Source organism: Micropterus dolomieu, linkage group LG06 (assembly GCF_021292245.1).
Source record: "Micropterus dolomieu isolate WLL.071019.BEF.003 ecotype Adirondacks linkage group LG06, ASM2129224v1, whole genome shotgun sequence".
Lineage (NCBI taxonomy): Eukaryota > Metazoa > Chordata > Actinopteri > Centrarchiformes > Centrarchidae > Micropterus > Micropterus dolomieu.
This window is the reverse complement of record NC_060155.1, coordinates 20,337,585-20,364,954: the sequence shown is the minus strand read 5'-3', so window position 1 is coordinate 20,364,954 and position 27,370 is coordinate 20,337,585. Positions and strand designations below refer to the sequence as shown.

Here is a 27,370-nt window from a genome sequence, read left to right as displayed (position 1 = left end):
TGATGTTGTCGCTTCACAGTTTTTCCAACTTCAAATTTAAAATTGGAAGATATTATCAAACCTGAGAACTTGGATTGGTGAACAGTGTAATGAAATGGAGTAAACTGATTAGTCACAGTCCTCAAGATAGTCAGACGTATTCTGTGATCAACTAGTGGAACGTAACCGGTTCACCACTGCATTCATGATTAACTTTAACGCTGAAGCCATTCAGGAAGTGCCTTCTAATCCCTCTTTAGTTAAGGTGACGGCTTAAAGGATGCAGGTAAATGGTGACTGACAGCACAGTGAAAACACCACATACAGAGGCCAGCTCAAGTTCAAAACGCACCACTACACGGGGGTTGACCTCAGGATGCTCAGGCAGACTGTATTAAATCTCTGAACCTCTTGTTTAGTAAACATATTTTCAGTGCATTTAAGTCATTATAACTTCAGATGCATTTTGAATAAGTTTATTGTAGGATTTGTAAATGATCACCTGATGTGCAGGATCAAGTCAGATTGTTATAAACTCAGTGATTGCTGGGATCAAACTGTCTGTGGCTCCGTCTCTGTTGTTATTGGTTCCTTGCTGCTGTCATGAATCAGAAGAAGGAGCTTTATTGCTAAGTAGTGTTTTACACATACAAGGAATTTGCTGTGGTGATAAGGTGCTACACGTAGACAAACAGACAGTCAACATAAATAAATGTAGAAATATATAAATATGGAATGGATGAACAACGTAGCAGATAATATACATGTGAGCAGGCACTTACGACAAAATGGAAATTCAGGCATTTTATATGTAGTTTCAGCTGTTTTGAAACAATGTTGGTGCATTGCTTTTTTTTACCCGTCCTTGAGAGTTCATATTGCTGAGTCCTGTTGGTTAAACTACTCAAAAAAACGGCAGTATGCACGGTCTATTTGTTGACTGAGTCACTGACCTCTGTATGTCCTCTCCTCCTTACTCTGTTATCCCATTTTCCTTCTCCTCCTCCCTTGCTGACCTCCTCTCAATTACATTCCTCTCATCTCGTCTTTTTCCTCCTCCTTCAGGGGGACGCCAGAGGCCAGCTGGTGGCGGAGCGACTGGGTCTGGGACACAACCTGGACCTGTCCGACACCATGGTCCAACAGAAGCTGGACGAGATCAAGGAGCAGATCCGACGCGAGATCCGCAAGGAGCTGAAGATCAAAGAAGGTGCAGAGAACCTGCGAAAGGTAAAATCACTTTGTTGTCCTTCTCTCAAAGGGGCACTTTGCTGATTTAGTATTCATTGTTAAAATCAGACAGGCTATATTCTGACTTTTATCCTGACCGAGTATGGGTTATTCTCCAAGAACACTGGATCATACATTTCTGCAGCCAGTAGCATTTTTCCTGCCTGGTAAACGCTCATGTTTTTCAAACTCCATGCTGCCAGTTTGTAGTCTTCAAGGCCAAGCTGACAGTAGACATAACACAACTGTTCTTGCCAGGGTAGTGCTCCCAATGACTATTAAGATGACATTTATGATTAAAGTTAAGAGTTTGCTTTTAAAATCTTATCAGTTGTCACATTTTTTTTTAAGTCTCCTCCACTCCCCTCTCCTCAGGTCACCACAGACAAGAAGAGCCTGGCTTATGTTGACAACATGCTGAAGGAATCTAACAAGAAGGTTGAGGAGCTTCACCAGGAGCTGCAGGAGCTCAACGCCCACATTGTGGTCAAAGACCCTGAAGAACTGTTAGGTAACAGAAACACTACAGCAAAGTAACTCCAGAGGATTTAGTAAATATTAACCAACTTGTAAAGTTGATACAAGCTAATGTTATATGGCCAATTGCAGTATCCACATTGCAGAGGCTGCAATTTTTGGATGTAGATAAAATGCGTGAATAAACAGCATTATGATGAAGTGCTGTAGAGCCGCAGAGATGCCCCTGCCTACAAATCTTGTTCTCCAGATCTGGTACAGACTCCAACAAACGTCACATCATCATGATTTTTATAGTTTTTTTTTTCATTGAAAATAAAAATTGTGATGCAAAAACAATCATTCCAACTAATTGTAAATCATATCGTTACATCTGTCAAAAGAATAGCAATAATATTTTTTCGTGCAGCCCTAGTACTAATATATATTTTAGTTGTGCACTTTTACATCAGGTACATGTTCCTTGTGTTTAAGCATTGAAATCTAAGGTTAGTTACATCATGCTAAAATTATAACTGAAAACTTTTTTTTTTGTTTATTTGTTTGAAAATATTAATAGAGATGCAATCAAAATTAGTGGGTTGACACGGGCAACAGAGTATTTGTATAGAAGCAGGGTCTCTGTGTCTTACAGTCACATTTACATATGGTACAATCTCACAAAACGGCAATGAACATCTCTTCCACATATTGTCATTATATCCATACTAGCATTTTTTTTTTTCCAAAAGCAAAGTATCGCTGAGTAAATAATATTGGCAATGTTGTGTCAGAACAGCACCTATATGAGCACACAGAGCACCCTCAGTGTTTGGAGGTGACTCACTCTCCAGAGGCCGACATTGTTGCATTCCACATTCCTCCGACAGTTACAATGAGCTGTCGATTGTTCCCCTCCGAGGCTGCTGAAAGCCTGCTCCTGTGCGTTTGTCGAAAACAATGGAATTGGAGAGAGTTAACCACAACAGTGGCGTGTGTGCATTCAATATGGTTTTGTTACAGTAGTTGCCTTATGCAGTATTTGTTGGTGCCGAGGGTCTGGGTAAATGCAGGAAGAGAAGGAATGGTATTTGTCTCCCTGTTGCCATCACGTCCCCCCGGTTCAGTTGATATTAGGAAGTAGATGAGGAGGTGTGTGTGTCCGTGTCCTGGGGGAGGGAAGGGAGGTTGTCTTGGTAAATGGTTATCTTAAGTGGGAACAAATTTAGCCTGACTCGGTGACACTCTATCTGATGAACGAGGGTTTTCTTTTTAAGTGACGCGACGCCAGCGGAATGTCGCTGGCTATTGCAAAGTGATGGAGAGGCACTGAGGGCAGCTCGGCTCCGCAGTCATGAGACGGACTTGTTGAAATACATTTTAGTTCTTGAATCCGCAAGAGACAGCACTCTCTTCCTGAATTATTAGGAAGGAGTTGCTCAGCCTCTGTGAGCAGCCAGAATGTGTTTTTGTTCCAGGAGAAAGTCGAGGGGACTCTGGTTATTCTCCGCCACTCAGCTGAGGCCAGAAATGGACCGACTTGCTCTCAGGCACCGTCTGGGAGAAGCAGCAGCTCTGACGCCAGGTTGCCAGCCAGGTCCCTCTGTCAAATATGATCCCATTCATAAAGAGGCTTACCCCAAAGTCAGCGGTTTACTGCCTGAATACCAGTCCAGTGTGTTTTCCTTCCAGTCATCATATCACATCTCAACTGTCAACCACCCCCGCCACTTTTAGGTCCAGCTCTCCAAATCGTGAGGCAATTGTTTAGAAAGTATTGTTAGCATGTTTCTTGCTGACTTCTCATCAGATACAGATGGGGTTAATCTGAGGGAGGGTTCCCCTTGTCAGCTGTCCAGCAGTGACATCAGTCCTGCAGCTATTCAGCTATTCCTCTGTCAGCGTAGCTCAGCCTGGAGGGTGGGGGTCCTTGAATTCTTGGCTCGATGTGACCTTGACTAACCCCCCCCCCCGCGCAGAGAGGAAAGCCCCCAAACGCAGCGCTTTTGCATGTGTGTTTCTAAGCGAGCCTTTGTCATTTTCACAAACAACTTTCTCATGACATTGACTTAACGTGACTTAATGTAATCACTATGACACTACAGAGCCTTGTTATGCAATATGGGTTTTAGGAACGCTAAAGTCAGTTTTTCCCCAAGCCCCTGTTGATTTCCCACCTCTCTCCACAGGCTTTTCTAGAGATGTGGTTTGGATGAGAATCTTAAAGTGCCCACTCCTAGCTGTTTTTCCCATCTAGCCCTGCCCCTGTCACTGTGTATGGTTGTATACAAGAGGGTTGCCCCAGGGAGGTTAACGTCCTCCCGTCCTGCCTATTAACAGAAACCTCAGCGGTGATGCCCTCTCAGCTTATTAAAGGTCATTAAATGAATCATTTAGCCTTTAAGTTCAAAGAATCACATGCTTCCTATTTGCCCGTATCCCGCAGGTGTTCAAAGGAATCTTTAGACTGTCTGTTGATGAAACGTTCAGAGTGAATGAATCACAGACCCACCTGCTGGTTATTGTTATCTGTGTTTGGCAGCGTCTTTCTGAATAACTGATTTTCCTCACTGCTGTTATTTTAGGTAATGCCAGTGGGACTCACTAAGATGGATTCAAGACCCTCAGGGAAATCAGATATTTCTTTTTATTGGGAGTATTTGTTATTTCCATGTCATCAGTTGTTTGGTTTTTTTTGATGGGAGTTGAAAATTTGCATAGAAGAGAACTGAGCTAAAAGACTTTCAGTTATAATAGGCTCCTGTTTCTGAGAGGAGTTCCTTTATGACACCACAGACTCCTAAACTGAACTTGCAAGTCAAGTCAGGAGAAGTCAGGCAGGTTTTTTTGCCCACCTCGTGTGTGTGTGTGTGTGTGTGTGTGTGTGTGTGTGTGTGTGTGTGTGAGAAAGTTTTTGCTTTGTGCTGCAGTGATCAGTGTGGGGAGGGGTTTTCTCTGCACCTTTCGAGTCCAGACATGACAAAAAATACGCAACAAAACAGTGAGCTCATCGAACAGAACTGTGGTCCAGCTCAGGGGATAGACAGTTTTTGTGTCTGCGTGGTGTGAATGCATGAGAAACTCAAAAGCCTAAATATGGATGAGCCCAGCAGCATCGTGTTGTCCCAGTTGCTTTTAGGGTCTGGACACAAAGCAATATTAAAAAAAGTTTGAAATTTGCATTGTTGTGCAATAAGGGATAGCGACAGAAATGTAGTATTGGTAGTTGTCTGCAAGTTCACACTTGTTGTTTGGTTTTTTTTTGTTTTTGTTTTTCAGTTGCTCAGTATAGAGATAGCTGCAGGGTTTCCATGTTAAACATTTCAAAAGATTTCAGGAGAGAGCCAATGAGATAACAGAAGATGCGTTTGAATTAACAGCTTTGTGTTACGATATCAATGCATCATACCGAATCAAATTCAAGTCAAAGTGAACATTTGTGTGCTCTGGGTTCACCTATGATGTGTTTTAAACACACTTTTATTTTCTGTGTCTGCTAATATAGCACAAAAGTTGCATTAAAAAAAACCTCATCCAAGTCTTTATTTTTGCTTTATGTTAAATCTTAATGCTGTTGACTTGTGTGACTCTGTCTGTGTTGAGGGAGTGAGGCAATTGGAGTAGGGCTGAAACGATTCATCGATTAAACTGATTAATAAAATGCATCGATGCTTCGTTTAATCCATATAACTATACAGCCCACTGTTTCGCACGGACATTTATTACTGTCGCACATCGCGCTTGCGCTGTGAACACCACGTGATTATAATGGCGCTGTTTGCAAAGTGGAGGAAGAGAGAGAAAATAGCGAGGGACAAAGAAAAAAGTGTCCAAAGTATGGGATTAGTTTAAGCTAAAGAAAACAACAACTCTGCAATGTTACAGTCTGTCCACGTAAAACGAAATTAATGCTGCCTCGTCAACAGCACGACGGCATCTGATCAGAAAGCACCCGGTGTGGACCACAGACAAGCAAAAGTACTTCTTAAATGACGCATTGATGAATCGTTGAAATAATCTATAGAAACTTCAAATACTAAAATCATCGTTAGCTGCAGTCCTAAATTGGAGTCTTATGCTAACACACCTCATCAAATTATAAACAGTCGACCTTTCTGGATACTTTATGTGACTGCTGAAGTTGCTACCTGACGTGTTTTTGTAAGCAAAGCTGTAGGTCTTTGTACTGTGCTGCAGGACTGTTTTGCTAACTTCAAAGTGGCTGGCAGCCGAAAAGAGCACACGTGCAGAGTTGCTATTTACAGTCAGTATGTATCTTTGACAAACTCCAGTAGCACATACAGAGTCATATCTGTGGTTGTTTCCAAAATGGTCATAAGGTGGTAACTTTTATTTCTTCTTTTCTTTACCCAGAATTCCCTTTGACCCCAGATACGCCCAACAGTGAGGCGAGAATGTGCACCAGCAGCAGCCGCCTGGCCGCCCTGAAAAGACAGAATGACATCGAGCTCAAGGTCAAACAGGGTGCCGAGAACATGATTCAGATGTACTCCAACGGGTCCTCCAAGGTGAGATTCAGCAGGAGGGGGTTGAGGGTGTTCACATGACATTCAGCTTTGAGCTGGGTCATGTCAGGATGCCAAGTGAGTGAAATCAGTTGTGTTGTATTTAAACGATTTTGGGCATAATATACTTTGGCAGTAACAACATTGTACTCACCTAGTACATCTGGCAACCCAAACAAATTGGGTAAGAAACACAAGCAGTCAGACAAACTCTCACGTTAGCCGAACTTATTTGAATAAGAAAATGAGGCTTTACAGTAAAATTATGACCCAAACTGTCTGTTGTACAAGCAGTCAGTCAATAAATCAACTTCCTGGTTCAACAGAGAATTATTGTACTTTCCATAGTTGTGTGCACACAGAGTTAAGGATTATCAGCAACATTTCCGCTCATAAATTTGTGCTCGCTTTCTGTTGTACCTGTTGTAAGGGTGTAAAACCCGACCTTTTTGGCTTGTAACTCCTCAAAGCAAAGCCATATCCACCTGTGACCCTCATCATTACATTTGTTGGCTGGAGTCCAACGGGGGAAAAAAATGCTTGTTTGATGTGAATAGTTTAAGGGGCTTAATGATAAGGGAACAATAATAAACACAATAATTACAAGAGAGTCTCTGGACCTCCGTATTGGGGACCACAGTTTTAGATAATATGCTTTAATTGTTGTCGTCTTCACAAACTGTCTAAATGTCTGACTGCTTGTGCTTCTTGCCCCGTTGGCCCTCATTGTAGCGATATTTTTGTGTTCCCAGATCTGAGCTCTTACTTTGGTGAGTACAATGTTATCATAACTGATTATGGCCAATATGACAAAAATAAGACTCAAGTGGACATGAACTGTAGAGATATTTGACGTGATCTTTGGCAGTTCAAGATAAGTAACAAAAGCAACCATGAGTCTTATTAATTTTAGTCACCACCATTTGGTTTTATTCACCATTTGACATTCTGATTCAGTTAAATTAGAATTACAACCCTGTTTCCAAAAATGTTGGCACGCTGTGTAAAATGTAAATAGAAACAAAATGTGATGATGTGCAAAACATTGAAACCCCATTTTTAATAGAAAATAGCACAAAGACAACTTTCAAATGTTGAAACTGAGAAATGTTATTGTTGTTTGAGAATTTTATGCCCATTTCGAGTTTGATGGAACAACATGTTTCATAAGATGTTCACAGTGGCAACAAAAAACAGGAAAAAGTTGTGAAATGTTAAAAGAAAACACACGGTGGAACATCTCACAATAAATGAGGTCAATTGACAACAAGTTAGTAACATGATTGGGATGCTCTTTTTTTAACCCATTCTTTCTGAAGTAAAAATGGGTATGGTTCACCACTCTGTGAAAGACTGCGTCAGCAAATAGTGCACCAATTTAAGAATAATTTTTCTCAACTTAAAATTGCAGAGAATCTGGGTATTTCATTGTCTACAGTACATCATATAATTTAAAGATTCAGAGAATGAGAAGAAATCTCTGTATGCAAGGGTCAAGACCGAAAACCAATATTGGATGGCCGTGACCTCGGGGCCCTGAGACTGCACTGCATCAAAAACAGACACAATTCTGTAGTGGACATCACTGCGTGGGCTGAGGAACACTTCCAAAAACCATTGTCTGTGTACACAGTTTGTCGCTGCATCAACAAATGCAAGTTGAAACTCTACCATGCAAAGAGGAAACCGTTGTTGAAGAGGTGATGCAACAGAATGGAAAACATGAACCTGTCCCAGCTTTTTTGGAAACAGGGTTGTACATGACACTTGATCACATGTATTTCAACAGCTCAGAGGTGAGCCTACCTTACAAGAAATTTATCTTTGCTTACGCACAACTGTCACTCTTTGCCACAATTATTGGAAATCTTCATCATAATAATAATAATAATAATAATAATCTTTATTTGTAGAGCACTTTTCAAAAACAAGTTACAAAGTGCTTTAACAAGTGTAAAGAATATAATACCCCATCATGCAAATCTTACTACTTCACTCGTGTTTCCTTCAGTGCTCGCTTTCTTGTAAGGCTTGCTAATTAATCTTGGTTCATGTGTTGTCCTTTTGCGAGAGTTGTATAGTATTACTAGACTCATAATCACCATCATGATCATTTATTTTGGAAACTTCAGGTAAGCCAAGAGTCTTTTTAAAAAAGTGCCTTGGTCACAGTCACTTGGAAACTGGAGTGAGCAGGCTCATTCCCAGTACGCAGATAGTAGAATGATACATGTTGGTTTTGCTTTTATAGCTTCACTTTAGGGGAGGAGGAAACATGAGAAGGTACTGACACATACCATGTGTCATATGCACCGCTGTTTGTTCACAAGGCTCGTACAGTGCTTGTGGCTCCTAAAACTCAGAGAGAGAAAAACTATAATTTAGGTGGAAGGTGTGTGTGCAAGTCACCGGGGCTAATAACAGCTGGAGCACTAAGACCCCCTCATGCTCATCTCTGCTTGTGTGCATGTCAGTAGTAATTGAAGCCACTTTGTAGTAGACGGTTTAGGTATAGTGAAGGATTTCAATAGTGTTATCCCTACGTATGTCTCAGAATCAGAAATACTTTATTGAAATTCTTCTTCGTTACAATTGCTCACTTTGCATGTCAAGATTAAGGAATTAATAGAAAATATAACGAAATCTAAGTATACAATCTAAATATAAATGACTGTGGATATGTACAGTATTAACAGAAAATCTGTTTGTCTGTTAATGTAGCATGGATTGATTAAATTTCTCATGCCTTGAAAATACTTTTTAAGGGAATAGTTAGATTTTTGGAAATGCGCTAATTTGCTTTCTGCCAGAGTTAATGACAAGATGCCACTCCGATGTCTGTACAGTAAATATGAAGCTACAGCTAGCACCTGCTTAGCGTAGCTTAGCATAAAGATTGCAAACAGAGGGAAATGGCTTGTCTGGCTCTGTCCTAAAGGTTACAAAATCTGCCTATCTGCTCCTCTAAAGCACACTAATTAATATTGTTGTATACTGTTTTTATGTTTTTTTTTTGTTTAACCCATTTAGGAATGGTTTTAGTGGTGGTATGTGCTGGACTATTTATTGGTTGGGTCCAAGAAGTTCTTCAGAAACTCGCTGCACCAAAGATTGCTTCGACTTTAATTGGGATGAAAATTATTTGCTTAGACATTTACATTTAAATTCACCAGTACAGCTCAGCTATCTAACCCTGTCTACATCCCAGGATGAACTCCTCACATGGCCTAAAAAACTGTGTAATGAACATTTGAAAGATTTCTAGACATGGTGAATATTAGATTTTGAGAAGGTTGGGATGTCTAGCTTGGTTTTAATGTCATGTCCAATTTTTAAGTAGGCCAGAAATGAGGCCTTGAATGTTTCCCAACAAGAGGTGCTTGCAGAGCCTTGGCGTCTAACTGTAGGAGAGCATATGGGACTGTCTGTCAATCCTCCCCTCTCTGACCAGGGGAGGTGGCTTACAAAACACTGTGACCTCCCCGGGTCAGACAGACAGACAGACAAACAAAGGCACCTTCCAGTTGGAAATAGTCCTGTCCTGATGTCAGAGGAAATGCCTGCTGGACAGAGGTCTTTCCTGAGAGTGGCGCCATCAACAACTAAGATTTAAACTTCAGAGGAATTCTGGGTGGAGTTTGCTTACTCCACTCTGTTTGTGCGTGTTTGTGTGAGTGTATTTGCGCACATTAGAGGGTTAGTAATTACAACACACAATGAGATTCCACACTATTTTTTTTTTTGATGAATACGATTTTCCATGTGGTCACTTGTTCTTTAGCTCCCATTAAGGGTATAAACTGATGTTCTGGCCGTTTGTGTTACATGCTCACAACAACAGAACACAATAAGTGATGAAGGATGGTGTGCAATCAGGGTCATCTGTAGAGTCCTGACACGCAGTTATTTTAATCATAAGACAAAACAATATTAAAACCTTTGATTCAAACATTAATGTAAATTAATGTGTGTTGATGTAGCGTTATGTCCCCACCAGCAGACAGTGATTGTTTTATTTCTAATTTTGTTCATAGGATCGTAAGTTGCTAGCGACTGCCCAGCAGATGCTACAGGACAGCAAGACAAAGATCGAGTTCATCAGGATGCAGATCCTCAAGGCCAGCCAGGCCAGCGAGCTCAACTTCGAGAACAATGACGTGATGGGTGAGCCTCCTCTTGCCGTCAGTGATGGATTAGAGTTACTCAGCGTGACTTTTGGATGCCTCCATCAGTGCCCACAAGGTCTTTTTAAACAATCATGTCCTTCCTTGTCCTCCAGACAAGCCCATCATCAGCCCGTTGGACCTGCGGGTGGAGGAGCTGTGTCACCATGCCAAGATAGAGTCCGCTGTGGCCGAGGGAGCCAAGAATGTCATGAAACTCCTGGGCTCGGGAAAAGTCACAGAAAAAAGAGCACATTCAGAGGTAGATAGAGTTTATCTCTATGTAAAATTCACTTCTTTATCGCCTGCTGTATGTATACAGTGGTGTTTTAAAACAAGCAGGAACAAGAATTCGGATCACTTTTAGACCTAATGCAGTTTCGTGGGCTTAAAATGAAACTGAGCTATGCACTGCTGCTGTGCTCCACTAAAGTAAAATGGACCATTGATGTTTCTCTCTCTTTCTATCCTTCCCCAACTAATTTTCACATCTACTAATTCTTTTCCTCCAACCCTCCTTTGCTTCCTCTGTACTTCCTTGCCTCTTTTCTCTCTCTTTAGGCCCAAGCTCGTTTTAACGAGTCCAGTCAAAAGCTCGACCTCCTGAGATATTCTTTGGAGCAGCGCCTCAACGAGTTGCCTAAAAACCACCCTCGCAGCAGCAGTATCGTGGAAGAGTTGTCCCTGCTGTCCTCACCGGTCCTCAGTCCCAGATCCAGCCTCATCTCCGCACAGAACCAGTACAGCACTGTGACTAAGCCCGCCGCACTCACAGGTAACTGAACAAGTGATGGTTATTACTAGCACATTTATTATTTGAGATGTTTTACACTGACGGCGTGTGTTAGTTTTGGTCCTATTATTTCCTATTACACACAGAGTTCCTCCAGTCACACAGAAAAAATTAACCAACTTGATGGATACTTTCCCTTTTTGACCCTTTTTATTTGTTGCAATTTAAAGATATTTTATGAAAAATAAACAAGAGCAAAGCGTGGGAACTAAGTAAGGGTAAACATTTCTTACTCTTCTGTCTTAATGTCCACAGTGTGCTTTATCCAGACCAAGATACGATAGCATTGTCGCTGTTTGCTGTGAAGGTCTTACGTTGTTCATTAATTGTTTATGTCTTGGTGGGGAGTTGTGTTTCATACCAGTTAACAGAGACACAGGTCTCACCTCATTACCACTACTACTCTTATCCAACCTGTATCTTGCTGTTGTATTTGTAACCTTATATGTCTCCTAGGGTTAAACAAATTCTCCCCAAATATGTGAACCTTTTCACATGACCAGACGATGTGGGAATGATCATAGTCAACAGCAGTGAACAAATGAATGATGAAGTGTTTTTGTTAGGTGTGATGTGGAAGATTAAAATTTTTTTTATTCTTCCAACCAAATTCCTTTCCTACAATTTGTAGATCTTCTGATACTTTTCAAACAAAAACATTGCAGACTGAGCTACACACTCTTTCATACTTTGGGAAAGATGATAAAGTTACGCTGGTGTCTTTATTTTCACTAGTTTACTTTCCTCTTCAAAAGCTCTCTTTCCTCATGGCAATTTTCAGACATTGATTTTTAGCTGTCAGCACACATGACTTGTCTGCAGGTAGGGTGGGTTTTAAGCCTTGAATTGGTCTGCCTTTACCTTTGTGTCAAACATGAGTTAGACTAAACTACCAAAAAAAACAAGACTGGCCTTACTCAGTAAACTATTCTAACAAAACTTTGCACGAGACACATTGTGTAATTTTATATGGATGTGTCGTCCCACCTCACTTCCAGGCACGTTAGACGTCAGGCTCATGGGCTGTCAGGACCTTCTGGAAAATGTCCCGGGTCGTTCCAAAGCGGCATCTGTCCCGCTGCCCGGCTGGAGCCCCAGCGAGACACGCTCATCCTTCATTAGCCGAGCGAACCGAAACCGCGGTGTGAGCTCACGGAACCTGACAAAGAGCGAGGAGCTCTCCAGTAAGTATATCTGACCTCCTGCACTGTCTGGAAATATATTGATTTAAACAATTCTGTGGCATTGAGCTTCACAAAGTTAGCACTAAATCACAGCTGGGCCGTAATGGACCTGTGACATTTCCCAGCGAAATGACCTTGTCTCTTAAACCAACTGAATTACACTCTCAATCAGGGCTTTGTTAATACATTAGTGCTTAACAAATAATGTGTGTATGTGTGTGCGTGTGTTTCTTAGATGAGATCAGTGCAGTGTTGAAGCTGGACAACACGGTAGTCGGCCAGACAAGCTGGAGGACTGTCAGCAACCAGGCCTGGGACCAGAAGTTTACATTGGAGCTGGACCGGGTAACTAACACACACATTTCTGCCCTTGACCTACATCTGTGCTGTTGACTCAGTGTCGTGTTCGGACAACACAGTCTGTGTGTTTCACATCGTTTGGTGTGTGTGTGACTCTGCCCTGTAGTCTCGTGAGCTGGAGATCTCGGTGTACTGGCGTGACTGGCGTTCACTCTGTGCTGTCAAGTTCCTGCGGCTGGAGGACTTCCTGGACAACCAGCGTCATGGGATGTGTCTGTACCTAGAGCCACAGGGGATGCTGTTTGCTGAGGTACACACACACACAAAAACACGTACGCACACACACACAGTTTACTAATATTGACCTTTACTGGTGACCGATCCCATTAAAACAGTTATTGTTAGCCGTAATGGACATAAATGTAAAAAGACAGTAAGAACATTTAAAAACAGAAACAGAAATGGTTTATATTTTACCCAACTTTGAGAGAAGCGAGAAAGTTTTTTTTAATTCTGTGAGACTTTGTACTCCTTTGTGTCTTGGTTCACGCTTTTCTACCTTTATAAAACGCCCTCACATAACTTCAACTCTTCGGACTATATGCTTATTTATTTTTCGTCTTGTTTGAGTACATCCATCCAAGTGTTTCCACCACACAATGCTGCATGTACACATTGACTTAGATCTCTTATTTGTTGTATCAGCCGCTTTTTATCTAAAAAAAAAAAATTCTCTTGTCAAGGTAACGTTTTTTAATCCTGTCATTGAGAGACGACCAAAGCTGCAAAGACAAAAGAAGATTTTCTCGAAGCAGCAAGGTGAGTCAACATTCAACAGACAGGCATCATAGAAACTTACATTTATTATAACAGGCTTGGATGCTTTATCTGACTATGTCGTGGTTCTTGGTTTCACCAAATGCAGTATTAATCTTTCCTGAATCCCCTGCCGTAAAAAGATTATTTTGTGATCTACATGTATTCTTTGTTTTACTCCTCCTGTTGTTTCTCGCAAACTTCACCACCTCTTTTGCTCTTCTTTCTCCCCTCCTCCTGTGTCTCACTTGCCTCTTCATTATCAGGTAAAACCTTTCTGCGAGCCCCTCAGATGAACATCAACATCGCTACGTGGGGCCGCCTGGTGAGAAGAGCCATACCGACCGTCAGCACCAACTCCTTCAGCCCGCAGGCGGCTGAGACCGGGCACAGCAGCCTGCCTGGTTCACCCACACCCAGCAGGTACTCCAACATGACACATACATGGACTAAAGATATTCAGATGTAATTCTTAACTCATACTAAAACTATGACAAAGACAGTTTTTAAAAAAAACTGTTACCTCTGCTAATTCACAGCGACCCGCTGGTGACTAAGCTGGACTTTGACAAAGAGCCCACCCCAGGACCCAAACACTACCCAGTACCCGATGACATCCGAGAACCGCTGGTCCAGGATAAGATGCCCGATAAGGAGGAAGTACAGGTACAGTGTCCTAGGAATTACTGGTATTTTTGATAAAGCAGTAATGAGCTGATGTAATCACAGAAGGAAGACAACAAAGCCTCAGCACCCAGCCAGACCAGAAAAGCCTATGCTGAGAATTTGACAGAAAGAAAAGATAAAAGGTCCAAAAAGGTGAATAAGAAGCAGCAAAACATACAGACAGCTTGAATGCCTTTAAATGGAGATCAGTTTAAATAAGACCTTTCCCCTGTACTGACTAATGTTCACCTCACTTTGTTTGCCACCTGCGGTATTCAGTATGACTATCCATTACCCAGGACGAATAGTCGCAGGATTTGTTTGACACAACAGATGGAATTAACAGTGGAAACCTCTTTATAGTGATCAAGTCTGTCTATTATAACTGATTTTAGTTTTTATTTATTTGTTACATGAATATAAAGAAATGAAACGGCACATTTGTTATTTACGGAATTTTTTTGACTTTTTCAAAATACAGTGCAGCCATTTCAGGCGCTTTTCAAATGACTATAATTCAAATACAGTACTGCATATAAAATCTATGTATTTCTAATTATAATTAGGCTATAGCCTAAAACACTGTTTTGCTGTTTACAGTAACATTAGTGGTGCCACAGTTTGGTGTTAAACATTTATACATTTTTAACAGGCCTGAAAATAAACTTAAGGCTTTCAGTGGCAAACTCAGCAGATTTATAACATACAGTTTTTTGTTCATGTATGAAAAGACCCAAAATGAACACTAAGCACATTATTTTAATAGCATTTGTATAAGAATGATTCTGTCCCAAGCTTTTTGATCCATATAAGCTGTTGATCAACGTAACCATGATCACTATAATCATTTCCCACTGTATAATCATATTATAAATAATGGCTAAAAGCTTGTTCCTTATTACTTTTAGTCGACCAAAACCCCACGATTTGACTCATTTTTCACCACTTTTCTGTCCTCCTGCTTTGTGCTCCCCCCTCTGCAGGATGCACTCGCCTCGTTCGACTTCTTGAACAAGAGAAACAGCGTAGCGGTGAAGCCAGACCTGGACAGAGTGGTGGAGCAGGAGATCCAGCATCAAGACCTGGAGCTTACAGTCATCCAGAAAGACTCAGAGATAAGGTAGGAGAGCCATGTGTGTGTTTTTGTTTTTGTTTGTGTTTGAGGTCTAGTTCAGGGGCCTGTACCACGAAGCGAGTTCAATATACCCAGGATATCTTTAAGTTATCTGGCTGAACTAACCCTAACAATCGCTGTCGGGATAAGCGGTACCACGAAGCTGGTTATCAACTCGGTAACTCAACCCAGGGTTTCCCAATTCAGCCGGGAGCGCGTTCACATAAAAGAGGCGGTGTTAGCAGCAGATGACCAATCACAGACATGAACTTGTCGTCACTTCAAAAATGAGATTAATTTATTTAACACACGCAAAAGTGTTCCCAACATTATTCTAAATTAACTTCATAAAGCAATGAAACGAAAACTCCATTCATGCCGTAAAATGTGCTCAAATAGTGGTTGACAAAACCCCACATCGCAAAAGGTGAGGCAGAACGTGACCAGTCTTGGCAATTTGGCAGTCAGAGCAATTGGTTCTGCAGCAAGACACAGTTAGAAGTCTACTGTAAAAACCTGTAGGTGTACAATAACCTAAGGCTTTTAATGAGTGTCTTTAGGATGATATCGCTATAGCCTACAAGAGTTTCTCCACATCACCGCTGCAAATATAAAGCAGCCTTAACAGTCTGTGGGATTTCCTACAGATTGTAATGTCATTTTCCAAGAGAGCTGATTGGTCAGTAGGTGGAGTTTTCATAGAGTTGATCTCTTATCTGCAACATAACCTGCTCCGGAGCAAGTTAGCCGTTCAGCATAAGTTACCATGGAGATATACCCTGGTAAGAAGTGAACCACCGTTGTGGTACTGAAAATCCAGGGTTAAACCCGAAGTTACCTCGATAAGCTCAAATCCTGCTGCGTGGTACAGGTCCCAGGTGTAATGTTCTGATATGCAGAAGTATTCAGAGGAGCTGAAATAGTAACATGGGCGTGAACACTGCCCCCTGGCTTTGAATCTTTATGCTGTTTAACTGAGGTGTGTTGTGCTACAGGCTGGCTCTGTATTCAAACCACCAGCTTCATGCAGGTCTCTATAATTAATTAATAAATGATGCTAATGTAAACGCTGATCCTTTTCCAGGGAAGAAGAGCAGTTCCACTTCAGTCTCCAAGACTTCAAATGTGTGGCAGTCCTTGGACGTGGTCACTTTGGAAAGGTGCGCTTCATTGCTTTATAACGATAATCTTTTATTATCAATTTATCTGTCTGTTATTTTCCTGGAGTCTACAAATGCCAGAAAGTATTAACTGTTCATAACCCAAATACATTAAGTTCACTATCATATATGACAACGAAAAGCATCTGCATGTTTCAGAAGGTTGAGGATGCATTTTTGTTTAAAATATGAAAAAAAAAACTGTTCTTATATTTGCAGTCAGTTGATGAATCGATAAATGAACTAATTGTTTCAGCTCTAGTCCAACAGAACAAAGTAGGCAGAAAGCTGACATTGAAAGTGTCTCTTTCCTCTGTGTCTTCCATCCTCAGGTGTTGCTGGCAGAATATAAAAGCACAGGAGAGATGTTTGCTATCAAAGCTCTCAAGAAAGGAGACATCGTGGCTCGCGATGAGGTGGACAGGTAAATATTTAAAGTGTCTGCTCAGACTAGTGACTCTCACCAGTGTGCCAAAAATACTGCAAGGCTGCAACTAGAAATGTAAGGGTAATAGGAAAGCTATTTTGTCAACCTTGGAGGAGCCAGTTAGGAGTTAACGTGGCCTCCTTTTTTCTTCAAGTGGATGAGTACAAAATTTCAGCGACCCCCTTGCTGCTGTAACTCACACAGTCTCCTCTGCTCTTTGCCAGTCTGATGTGCGAGAAGAGGATTTTCGAGACGGTCAACAGTGTCCGCCACCCGTTCCTGGTCAACCTGTTTGCGTGTTTCCAGACGCAAGAGCATGTTTGCTTTGTCATGGAGTATGCGGCGGGAGGCGACCTGATGATGCACATCCACGCTGATGTTTTCTCTGAGCCCAGGGCCATGTGAGTGACCAGAGCTTTAACTCCACCACCAGTGTTTGAACTTGACTGTACATTTGCACCATTAGTGAAGTGTTTATGAAGGGTCATTTGGGTTTCATGGTTCTTTCAGTTGTTCAGATCTGTTGGGGTTTTGTGTCTTGTTTAGGGATGCACCAATCCAATACTGATATCAGATATCGTCTCGATACTGACAAAATAGCTGGATCGGGTATACCGAAAGCACAGGTATTAGTATCAGGACTGAAAACGTCGGATCGGTGCATCCCTAGTCTTGTTTCTATTTTTTTTTATTTGCAGGGGCACGTCTATAGGAATTCTGAAAGAACTGTTTCCCTCAGTGTGTAAAACTCTTTGTACAGCTCATGTAAGGTAATCTATTTTGCAGATTTTATGCAGCCTGCGTCGTATTGGGATTGCAGTTCTTACATGACCATAAGATTGTGTACAGGTAAGCAGTTTGAGTAATGTTAAATCGGTCATTCATTCATTCATCCAGTCCCACATCAGTTAGGAACATGACATTTTTAAAATTCTTTCCTTATTCCTTTTTTTATTTGCAGAGATTTGAAGCTGGATAACCTGCTACTAGACACAGAGGGATATGTAAAGATTGCTGACTTTGGGCTTTGCAAAGAAGGTAACACGGAAAATGAGATTAAACAGGAAAATTGCAAAAGAATCTGTAGCTTCAAAATGACAAATGTGAAACTAGCGCCCTGAATATCCAGAGACATATCAGTTATCAAACAACAATGAATAGGGTAGAGGGTGGTAGGATGATTTTTATCAAACCACACCTGTGTTGCTTTCAGGAATGGGTTTCAGGGACCGCACCAGCACATTTTGTGGCACGCCAGAGTTTTTAGCTCCTGAGGTTTTGACCGAAACGTCGTACACTCGTGCTGTGGACTGGTGGGGACTGGGCGTCCTTATCTTCGAGATGCTGGTTGGGGAGGTGAGTGCGTTTTCCCCCACCCCAGATGTTCCGTATGATAAATATTTGACTTTACAACGCCTTCACAAACATTCAGCAATTGTGCATTGTTGCATAATGTCAAGGCTTCTGATTCATACTGAAGGTCAGTGATTCATATTCAGCGGCAGTTGTCAGGTCTTCATCTTTTCTTTCTTGGCACGTCTTTTTTTCAGTCACCCTTCCCTGGTGATGATGAGGAGGAGGTGTTTGACAGCATTGTCAATGACGAGGTCCGCTACCCACGGTTCCTCTCAACCGAGGCCATCTCCATCATGAGGAGGGTGTGTAGATAGACTTCAAATTCAAAGCAGCTGCGTTATCGCTGAACTGCAAACTCTGTTTGTATTCCCCTCCTGACATGATGTCACCAAGTAACTGACCAGTGTGTGTCCAGGTAGTGTATCAGTTTAATATTTACTTCTCCTTCTTCTTGTGCTCAGCTTTTGAGGAGGAGTCCAGAACGACGACTGGGAGCAGGAGAAAGGGACGCAGAGGAGGTCAAGAAACATCTATTCTTCAGGGTAAGGAACCAAAAGTGAATTAGCACTGATAGTTTTTTAAGGGGCATTCACACCTACCTTGTTTGGTCCAGACTTTCCGGACTTTTCAGTTTGATCCGAATCAAAATCACAGGTCTGAAACTTCCCCCTGACCGCCGTCCGTACCAAACAGATGAAATTAGATTTTTGGGATGTTTTGGACTTTGAGACCATTTAATAGGAAGTTCGGAGGTTCCCGTGTATACTGGAAACAAACAAATGCACAGATAAATGAATTGAAATAAGTAATTTAAACTTTCGAGTATAGTTAGAGCTGCAGGTAGTAATGCCATAATATAGTGGCAACGATATGCATCTGTTCATTCCTCATTCTTGTCAAAGCTAACCGCAGAACTTTTTACAAACCACTCAATGTCAAGTATAGGGAGACTCGGCACACATAGATGATGACAGGATGTAGCCTATGTCGTGGAAAGTTCTTGGTGAAATTAGGTGTGGACTTGCACTTGTGAAAGGCCCCTTGATTAGTGAGCTTTAGAGGTACTGGAAGGGGAATTTTTGTGTTTTTTACCTTTGGAGGGAGCCAGGCTAGTTGTTTCCCCATCACTAGTTTTCATGCTAAGCTAAGCTAACCAGATGCAGCCTGCAACCATGTGACCTCCTGTGTCTGTTTCTTGGCAGAGCATGGACTGGAATGGACTGTTGGCCAAGAAGGTGAAACCGCCGTTCGTGCCGACCATCCAAGGCACCAACGACGTCAGCAACTTCGATGATGAATTTACCTCAGAGGCTCCCATCTTAACCCCGCCCAGGGAACCCCGAGCGCTGAGCTCCGATGAGCAGAACACCTTTTCTGACTTTGATTACATTGCTGACTGGTGTTAGCCTCACCTAACCCTGTCTACACACACACACACTCACATGCACACACACACATGCACACACTGTGAACCAACCAACACAGCAATGACTGTAACGTCATTTAAAAACTTTCCTCTTCCTTGCCCAAAATTTTGGAAGAGCAACGAACGTGGCTCCCCGCAAAAACTCTGTGCCATTGAGGGGGAAAGTCCAGAAGCCTCCCGAGGACCCCTACTTATTTTTTAATCCACATGAAGAACTTTTTTTAAGGAAAAGAAAAGAAATGAAACTCTGTTGTTTGGAGATTGAAGGAGGAGGTATGCTTTGTCCTCCTGCACACGTTGTCGTCGTCATGTCCATTGTCTGACCACTGAGAATGTTTTTCATATGAACTCCGAGAAGACGGCAACAATCACAATCATGGTATGCAGTGTCACCGTCTTTGTTTTTTTGATCTGTACAGATTATATTCAGTCGTATATTTTATTGTTGTTTTTCTCTCTTTGCAAAGCCCTCGCGATAGCTTAAGGACATTTTTATCTCACTGTAAAGTTTGACATTTCTGCTATGATCACATCTGAAACTGGTGTTCAGTGAGTCTGAAATGCTCAAAGCATTATCACTGAGCGGTCAACTACAGCAAACATCTTGACTACTACTGCTACTGCTTCTTGACTTGAAATCCAAGCGAGAGTCTTCACACTACATGTCGTCTTGTCTCCGGGCCCAGTCTGTCCACAACCTGCTTTTCAACCTCACTGTGCTCACCTTAAGCTTTTATGTCTGCATACAACAATCCACACAATAATAATTCTTTTTAGTGTAAAACAGCAGTCCATCCATGCTGCTTAAACTGTTAAATGAATTATCATCACTTAGTAAATGTTGGAAATTAGTTGATAATTAAAAAGGCCTTTTGGTCAGAAGAATTAATGCAAAATGGTTGGTCTGATGCCCTCTAGTGGCTCATATTCAGCTGAATTCGGTTCTGGTCAAAGTACCACTTGGTATTGCAGTACCTTTTGGAGCAAAAAAATCAAATATTAAATTAATTATTTTGTAAAATCCGAGTTCAGTTGGATTTCAAGTAGTCTTTTCTTTTGTTCCTCAAAGAACAGCTGTTGTTGTGGACCTGGCAGATGTTTTCTTCTTACCTCAGTCAAAGTGAAAAAAACTAAAGTGAGTCGCACAGCTACAGCTACCAAAACCAAATTCATCTTGTCCCATCCTGAAGCAGCAGAAAAACAACTCTTCATGGTTTAAAATAAATAAATAAATACATCTGATTTATGGACAGACGGTGAACCCAATAACGGTAAAGATGTGGTGGTAAAAAATCCATTAGACAAGCGCCGAGCTGTGTTGTATGTGGGAACATACTAAGTTTAGTTGTTCTAGGTCTCTGTCAAAATGCCATTTCATTGCTTCCCACACTGTTGTGGGATCAGTTTTTCAGGCTGGCGCCGAGGAACCAGGTGATTACTTTGTCAATTTGCATGTTTATATATAAACTGACTCAAATGTTGGAGCTGTTGAATCACTACAGGGGAGGGCAGGGTATATTATATATACATACTGTATGTACACAATTAAGCTGAAAGCACTAATTCTATCAATAGTTTAATTATCTACATTTTCTTAATGATGAAAATAGATTGTACAAAGTTTTTTTTTTTTTTTTTATTCTTTGCTTGTGCATGTCGTCACCAGAACAGATGAAAACTTTATGGATGGTACACCAATAGTCAAGTCACAACTGTTGCTGTTCACCCTGGAGTAAAAAAAAGAAGGCATTTCTGCAGTTGTTTGTTGCCCATCATGAATGCACAAATTAAACATTTGTAATAGTGGCTTTTCTTGTATTTGTACCCTTGACACTAAACACGGTTTACCCGTCACCCTGGAAAAATTACAGGATGGTAATTATGTAAACAAATGCTTCAAACCATGAACTGATCACCTTGCTTTAATGAAAATCTTTTATTTTTTTTTAAATTACTTGAAACAATTCAAACAAACTAACAAAATAGAACCTGGTCATTTTTCTACAAAAACAAAGTTTATGTATACAGTATGAAACCAGCCTAAAATTGCAGGCATCAATTACATTTTCCCACTTGGACATATATACATGACACAGTATACACACTCAAATGAAATACTGTAAGTACAGTCTGCAAGCTGTTTATTTAAGCACTGGAATGTGTCCGTTTTATTCCTGTAAGAGCACCCTGACAAAGGCTTGAAGGGGGACAAGAGAAATCTTCCAAATCCAACACACATGATTTTTACAAAAAGGATGTAATCCTGTAAGTACAGCAGAAAAATATCGTCACTGTGAAGAGGCAGCGTCTTCTTCACAGTTGGGGCAGCTTGTCGACAGGTGTGTCAAATTTGAAGTCTGGAGGGAAGAGTTCTGCTGCTCGCGGGTAGATGAGCCGGTATGACTGTCGGATCGTAACATCTGCAACGCCGGCAATGTCCCCGATTTCTGTGGAAGCATCACAGACAAGGTTAGACACTTGAATCGTACAGAATCTAAAAAAAACTGCTGCATTTTCAGAAAAACAACGGGGAATTTTCTGGAGCTCAAAAATGCCAAGTGAAAATAAAAGACCGCATTCTACTTATTTTGATCTACTCAGGAAAACATTCAGCTAAAAAAGCCCCATATCTGGAGCTAGAGGGACACCACTGTCCTCCTGAAGGACATTTAAACGGGACTGATGACTGACAGATTTTTATCAAACCATTAAGACATGATGCCAACTCTGTGCTTTTCCCTTTTATTAGGTTGAACCACAGGTGTAAAATAAACCTTGAGTTGAGTTTACCTTGAGTGATGTACTTCACCCAACTACATCCACTTTTGTCAGACTTTATACTTTTACTTTACCAATTTTCAGTGGAGTATACTGTGCTATGTCCTCCACTACAATTATTTTTTGTCTTTAATTACTTTGTTACTTTGCAGATGAAGATAATGCATACACATAATCTCACAAAATATAATCCAATGCAGTGTTTTATAGGTCTTTAAACCAACAATAAAACTGACAAATCATATTATATATGAACTCAGGTGACCTTTGTAATGCAGGAAAGCTCTACATTGTGGTGTTTGCTAGTTGCATGTCATTAAAAAACACAATCTGTGACCCAAATGTAAAAAAAATAAATAAATAAACTATTCAAGACACATGAATCGGGCCTCCTATGACATGCAAATCGATTGACAGGCCTTTTAAACCAGACAACTAAACCCTTTATCAATGTTTTTATAAAGAAAGTTTAATGTTTGTTTTACTTTGTTGGATCATTTTGGTATTTTTAAACCTCAGCCCTAATTTCACATCTTTTGGTGTTGAAATGACTGGTAGGTTACAAAACGTTTTGGAATCCGTGCAGTAGATGGCTTCAGCCAGCAGCTTCAAAACTGCTGCAGAGACATTGGGGACAATTGCGCCCATCAAAATTACGTCCACAAAAAGTGCTTTTTTTGCCATCAACAGGCTCAGACTGTTATATAGCAAGTGTCTGACAACATCATGGAAAGGATCCCTACGAGTGTCTCGCTCAAGGACAATTCTCACTCCTGAGAGGCAAGTTGTTGCATGAAGACGCGGGTGGAAACGAGGGAGACCAGTTTGTTAAGAGTAATGTTCTTGGTAGCAGTTGCTCTCTATACATGACAACATCCTCTCTCCATCTAACCTACGAAGATCTCTGCTACTAGTATATGTGAATATTATTATATTAATATTACAAGGCCAAAAAAACCTACAAAGGAGGTCTTTTAAAGGTGGCGAGTTGAGAGTTAGCAAACTGTCGCTACAGTTGCTGCTGCAAAGCTAACATGCAGGGAGGATGAGACGGTCTCAGAGCCAGCACACCGGCTCCAGACAGCGATACTCACAACTCTCCTGCTACTGTAGCTAACATCACAACAACAGCAGTCTTGGCAAACTAGGAAGTAAGCTGAATGACCATGGGCAAATCATTAAAAGTTACCTGACACAAATCATAGCTGGAAACGCTGGAATAGTGTTGTGTGACGGGGTGCAGGCCACTATGTTTGTTTCCCATTTACAAAGCCAGGGCTGTGTACCAACAAGATTTTTTTCAGCACGCACATAGGATGGACAGCTAGCGGGCCGTGAGGGAATATTTGCTGAACTTGACAGAAAGACATGTACTGGATTAGGATCACTTACCCCACCTTTAACTAGAGTTGATTAAACTAAACTTTAGATTTGGCTGTCAACAGTCTCACTCACCTTTCTGGGTCTTCTTCTCAGCAGAGGCCTGGGAGGCCATGTAGATGGCTGCTGCAGCCACAGAGATGGGGCTCCTGCCGGGCACCAGGTCGAGCTCCACAGCCTTCCTGGCGATGAAGGTGGCCGCCATCTGCACCTGTTTGGGCAAGCCCAGGTTTGAGCAGAAGCGGGACATGAAGTCTCCGGTGGTGATGAGGTCCACACTGGTCTCCAGCGCCTTCAGGATCAGCTTAAAACACCGGCCAATCTCCTTCTTGGAGATCCGAGAGACTGCGCAGATCTCTGTGGAGAGAAGGAGAGAGGATCAGGGGAAGAAACTGCAGATAGAGTGAAGTCAAAGAAATGTGTCTCTTTTCTTTCTCTACTGTGACTTCCACAGTAAAACTGGAGAGGAGAGAGTGCACCTTTTCTTCTATAAATAGGATGTTTTCTACTTTAAAACTGTACGGACAGGAATCTAATTGCCTTTAGTTAATGGTGGCTAATTGCACATCACAGATTAAATCCCATTGAGATACACTTACACTTAAGTGACTGTGTGTAGCTTTTCCTAACGTCCATGCCTTTAACTTCCTATCCACTCAGGCCAGCACGCCCCATGTCCATTATCCAGGTCCCTCATTGACCCCGCCATCAAATAAAATATAGGCTAATTGTCTTCCCTGAATATAAATGGTTTTATAATTATTATGAGTAGTTGTAGTATTATCAGTTAATTGTATTTATATTAAAAATGTATTATTTCTTTTCTTTGTTATTATATGGTTATTATGTTTCATTTCAAATAACAGATTTACCTGGACAGTTAAAATATCATAATCATGGGTTTCCCAGGGTGTTAAACAAATGCAACGTTTAGAAATTTGACAACTTTAATTAGGTGTCTTATTGACTGCAAACAGCAGCCAATCAGAAATGCCAAACAAGAAGCAAAAAACAAGCAAAGCCTCAGGAAGAAGTCTGAGGCTGTTGGAAGAAAGCAGACAGATTTATCGTAACTTTCTAAGGACATTAGCTAAATTGAAATTTCAAAGTTAGTGTGAGCCCTGCGCTCGGTGGTTCTCTGCCCACTTCTTCACTGCAGGGTGACACAGTAGGCCTATACACCAGTTTGGGGACATTTTATGGATGACACTCTGACATCCCGTTCCCATGAAGGCAGCATGAAGCAGCACTACAGAAAGCTGACAGAAAGACTTAAGTAAAGAGTCGTTGCCGTCCTGTCGCATAGGTGTAAACTGGCAGGTTTTACAATGTTGCAGACCACTTTCTTTTTGCAAGTAGCTGCGAGTTTCATCTCATCTCAAAGTGAATCTTTGGTGTAAATTCGCCTTGAACAACGGCCCCAGAGAACACCTCCCTTTCAAAAATATTGCTGCCAGCGCCCCCCGATGTTCTTTGAACTGCCCCCGTTGAGAAACACTACACAAGGTGTTAAATGTGAATTTTGAACAAATTCTATTTTAAAATGATTTTAATCTAACATGAGAAATAAAACAATCAAGAAGCTGAATACTTTTTTAGCAAACCTGAATTTAAAGAGGGAAATTTATGAGTCGCTATCAAAAATGTTCCTGTCTAAGGTTTTTATGTCAACCAAACACTTCATGTTACCTGCTACCATGTACTAAGAAGTACCAAAGTTTGTTTTGTTCCATCAATCATTCCTCAACAGCAGCCCCAACTTCAACAGTATGGCAGGAAGTAGAAGTTTTTCTGACCTTTAAACGTTCTTGGTACACCTTCTTGTCTGCAGGCAATGTAGAGACATGCAGAAGCAATGGCATCATTGGCTCGCCCCTTCAGGCTCTTCTGTTCATACACCTGCTTGAACAAATTGTTTGTTCTGTCCTGCAGAGCAAAAAACATATTTACAGCAAACAAAAGACTTGAATACACCTAGTAAAAGTCTTTACAACATTTTTAATGGGATTAAATAGTGTTTATCTTCACAAACCCAAAATAAGTGTTTTTGTGAGAGCGAATTATGAAAATCTAAGAAAAAGAGTGCTGTACTTCTTGTTTAGCTAAAACTGTTTGAGTGGGGCCAACCTGTGGCTCTTCTATTTGAACTCTTTCCTGTTTGTCTTACTTATTTAATAATTTACATTTTTATTTACGTCACCATGTATATTATGGCCTCAAAAGAGCTTCTGTCTAGAAATAATTGAACTGCAGACCACGTGTACCCCTTTTATACAGGGGACACGCATATGAACGTGCCTCCAGTCACACTTCAATGAAAAACCAAAGAGTTACCTCAAAGTTATGTTACAGTTTAATTTCCCTTTATTCTCTTGCTAGCTATGTTTCCATTTCTAACAGAGATGCCTGGGGCCTCATGTATAAAAGACTGCGCAGCTTTCATACTGAAAGATGGCATACTCACAGAATTAGAAAAGTACGTACGCATAAAAATATCCATATGTATAAAACCAGGTGTACGCCAGGTCCTGCGCACCTTTCCTTTATACATGACATGAAATTGAGTGCACATGCACAAGCCACATACCCCGCCTTGGCTCTTCCCATAAATTACTATGCAAATGATTATAAATATGGCAGTGTCACCTCCTAAGGGCCTAATAACAACGGCCAATCCTGCTGCAAAACATGTGAAAAAGAGAAACTACACTGAGTGTGTGATCGAAGTGCTGATCACAGAAGTGGAGGCGAGAAGAAATATTTAATTTGATGGTTTGAACTCTTTGATCAGCAACAAACGCAAAACGAGAGTGGTGTTAGTGGTACAATGGCAGTCAATGCAGCCGGCTCAGAGACTCATACTGGCTGAAATAAAGAAAACATGGTCTGACATAAAGTGGATGTGGTGGAAGTTAGAAAGTAGCCAACATATTGTTTGATTCACAAACAAAAGACAAAAGACTTTTATAGAATTATATTATTTTAAACAAAAACTGTAGGTAGAAAGGTAAACACTACACTCACCTAAAGGATTATTAGGAACACCATACTAATACTGTGTACTCGCCTTCAGAACTGCCTTAATTCTACGTGGCATTGATTCAACAAGGTGCTGAAAGCATTCTTTAGAAATGTTGGCCCATATTGATAGGATAGCATCTTGCAGTTGATGGAGATTTGTGGGATGCACATTCAGGGCACGAAGCTCCCGTTCCACCACATCCCAAAGATTCTCTATTGGGTTAAGATCTGGTGAATGTGGGAGCCATTTTAGTACAGTGAACTCATTGTCATGTTCAAGAAACCAATTTGAAATGATTGGAGCTTTGTGACATGGTGCATTATCCTGCTGGAAGTAGCCATCAGAGGATGGGTACATGGTGGCCATAAATAGATGGACATGGTCAGAAACAATGCTCAGGTAGGCCGTGGCATTTAAACGATGCCCAATTGGCACTAAGGGGCCTAAAGAAAACATCCCCCACACCATTACACCACCACCACCAGCCTGCACAGTGGTAACAAGGCATGATGGATCCATGTTCTCATTCTGTTTACGCCAAATTCTGACTCTACCATCTGAATGTCTCAACAGAAATCGAGACTCATCAGACCA

The 27,370-nt window shown here is 41.2% G+C and overlaps 2 protein-coding genes across 2 annotated transcripts in view; one reads left to right on the top strand and one right to left on the bottom strand.

Moving 5' to 3' along the window:
• Positions 1-21,402, top strand: part of pkn2a (protein kinase N2a) — a 31,635-nt gene extending 10,233 nt beyond the window's left edge. Inside the window, exons 5-26 of the mRNA XM_046052028.1 lie at positions 925-1,209; positions 1,585-1,720; positions 6,040-6,194; positions 10,226-10,355; positions 10,471-10,616; positions 10,916-11,129; positions 12,146-12,331; positions 12,567-12,676; positions 12,798-12,941; positions 13,375-13,450; positions 13,714-13,870; positions 13,987-14,113; positions 15,097-15,233; positions 16,312-16,387; positions 16,720-16,811; positions 17,039-17,215; positions 17,601-17,663; positions 17,776-17,852; positions 18,028-18,170; positions 18,365-18,472; positions 18,632-18,712; positions 19,373-21,402. Coding sequence (XP_045907984.1) covers positions 925-1,209; positions 1,585-1,720; positions 6,040-6,194; positions 10,226-10,355; positions 10,471-10,616; positions 10,916-11,129; positions 12,146-12,331; positions 12,567-12,676; positions 12,798-12,941; positions 13,375-13,450; positions 13,714-13,870; positions 13,987-14,113; positions 15,097-15,233; positions 16,312-16,387; positions 16,720-16,811; positions 17,039-17,215; positions 17,601-17,663; positions 17,776-17,852; positions 18,028-18,170; positions 18,365-18,472; positions 18,632-18,712; positions 19,373-19,576 — 3,024 coding nt within the window. The 3' untranslated portion in view covers positions 19,577-21,402. The remainder of the gene's footprint in view (positions 1-924; positions 1,210-1,584; positions 1,721-6,039; positions 6,195-10,225; positions 10,356-10,470; positions 10,617-10,915; positions 11,130-12,145; positions 12,332-12,566; positions 12,677-12,797; positions 12,942-13,374; positions 13,451-13,713; positions 13,871-13,986; positions 14,114-15,096; positions 15,234-16,311; positions 16,388-16,719; positions 16,812-17,038; positions 17,216-17,600; positions 17,664-17,775; positions 17,853-18,027; positions 18,171-18,364; positions 18,473-18,631; positions 18,713-19,372) is intronic.
• Positions 21,403-21,502: 100 nt separating this feature from the next.
• gtf2b (general transcription factor IIB) overlaps positions 21,503-27,370 on the bottom strand; it is a 13,722-nt gene continuing 7,854 nt past the window's right edge. The window contains exons 5-7 of the mRNA XM_046052868.1: positions 25,551-25,680; positions 23,830-24,111; positions 21,503-22,043 (exon numbers count right to left, since the gene is read on the bottom strand). Of these exons, the coding sequence (XP_045908824.1) occupies positions 21,910-22,043; positions 23,830-24,111; positions 25,551-25,680 (546 nt within the window). The 3' untranslated portion in view covers positions 21,503-21,909. The remainder of the gene's footprint in view (positions 22,044-23,829; positions 24,112-25,550; positions 25,681-27,370) is intronic.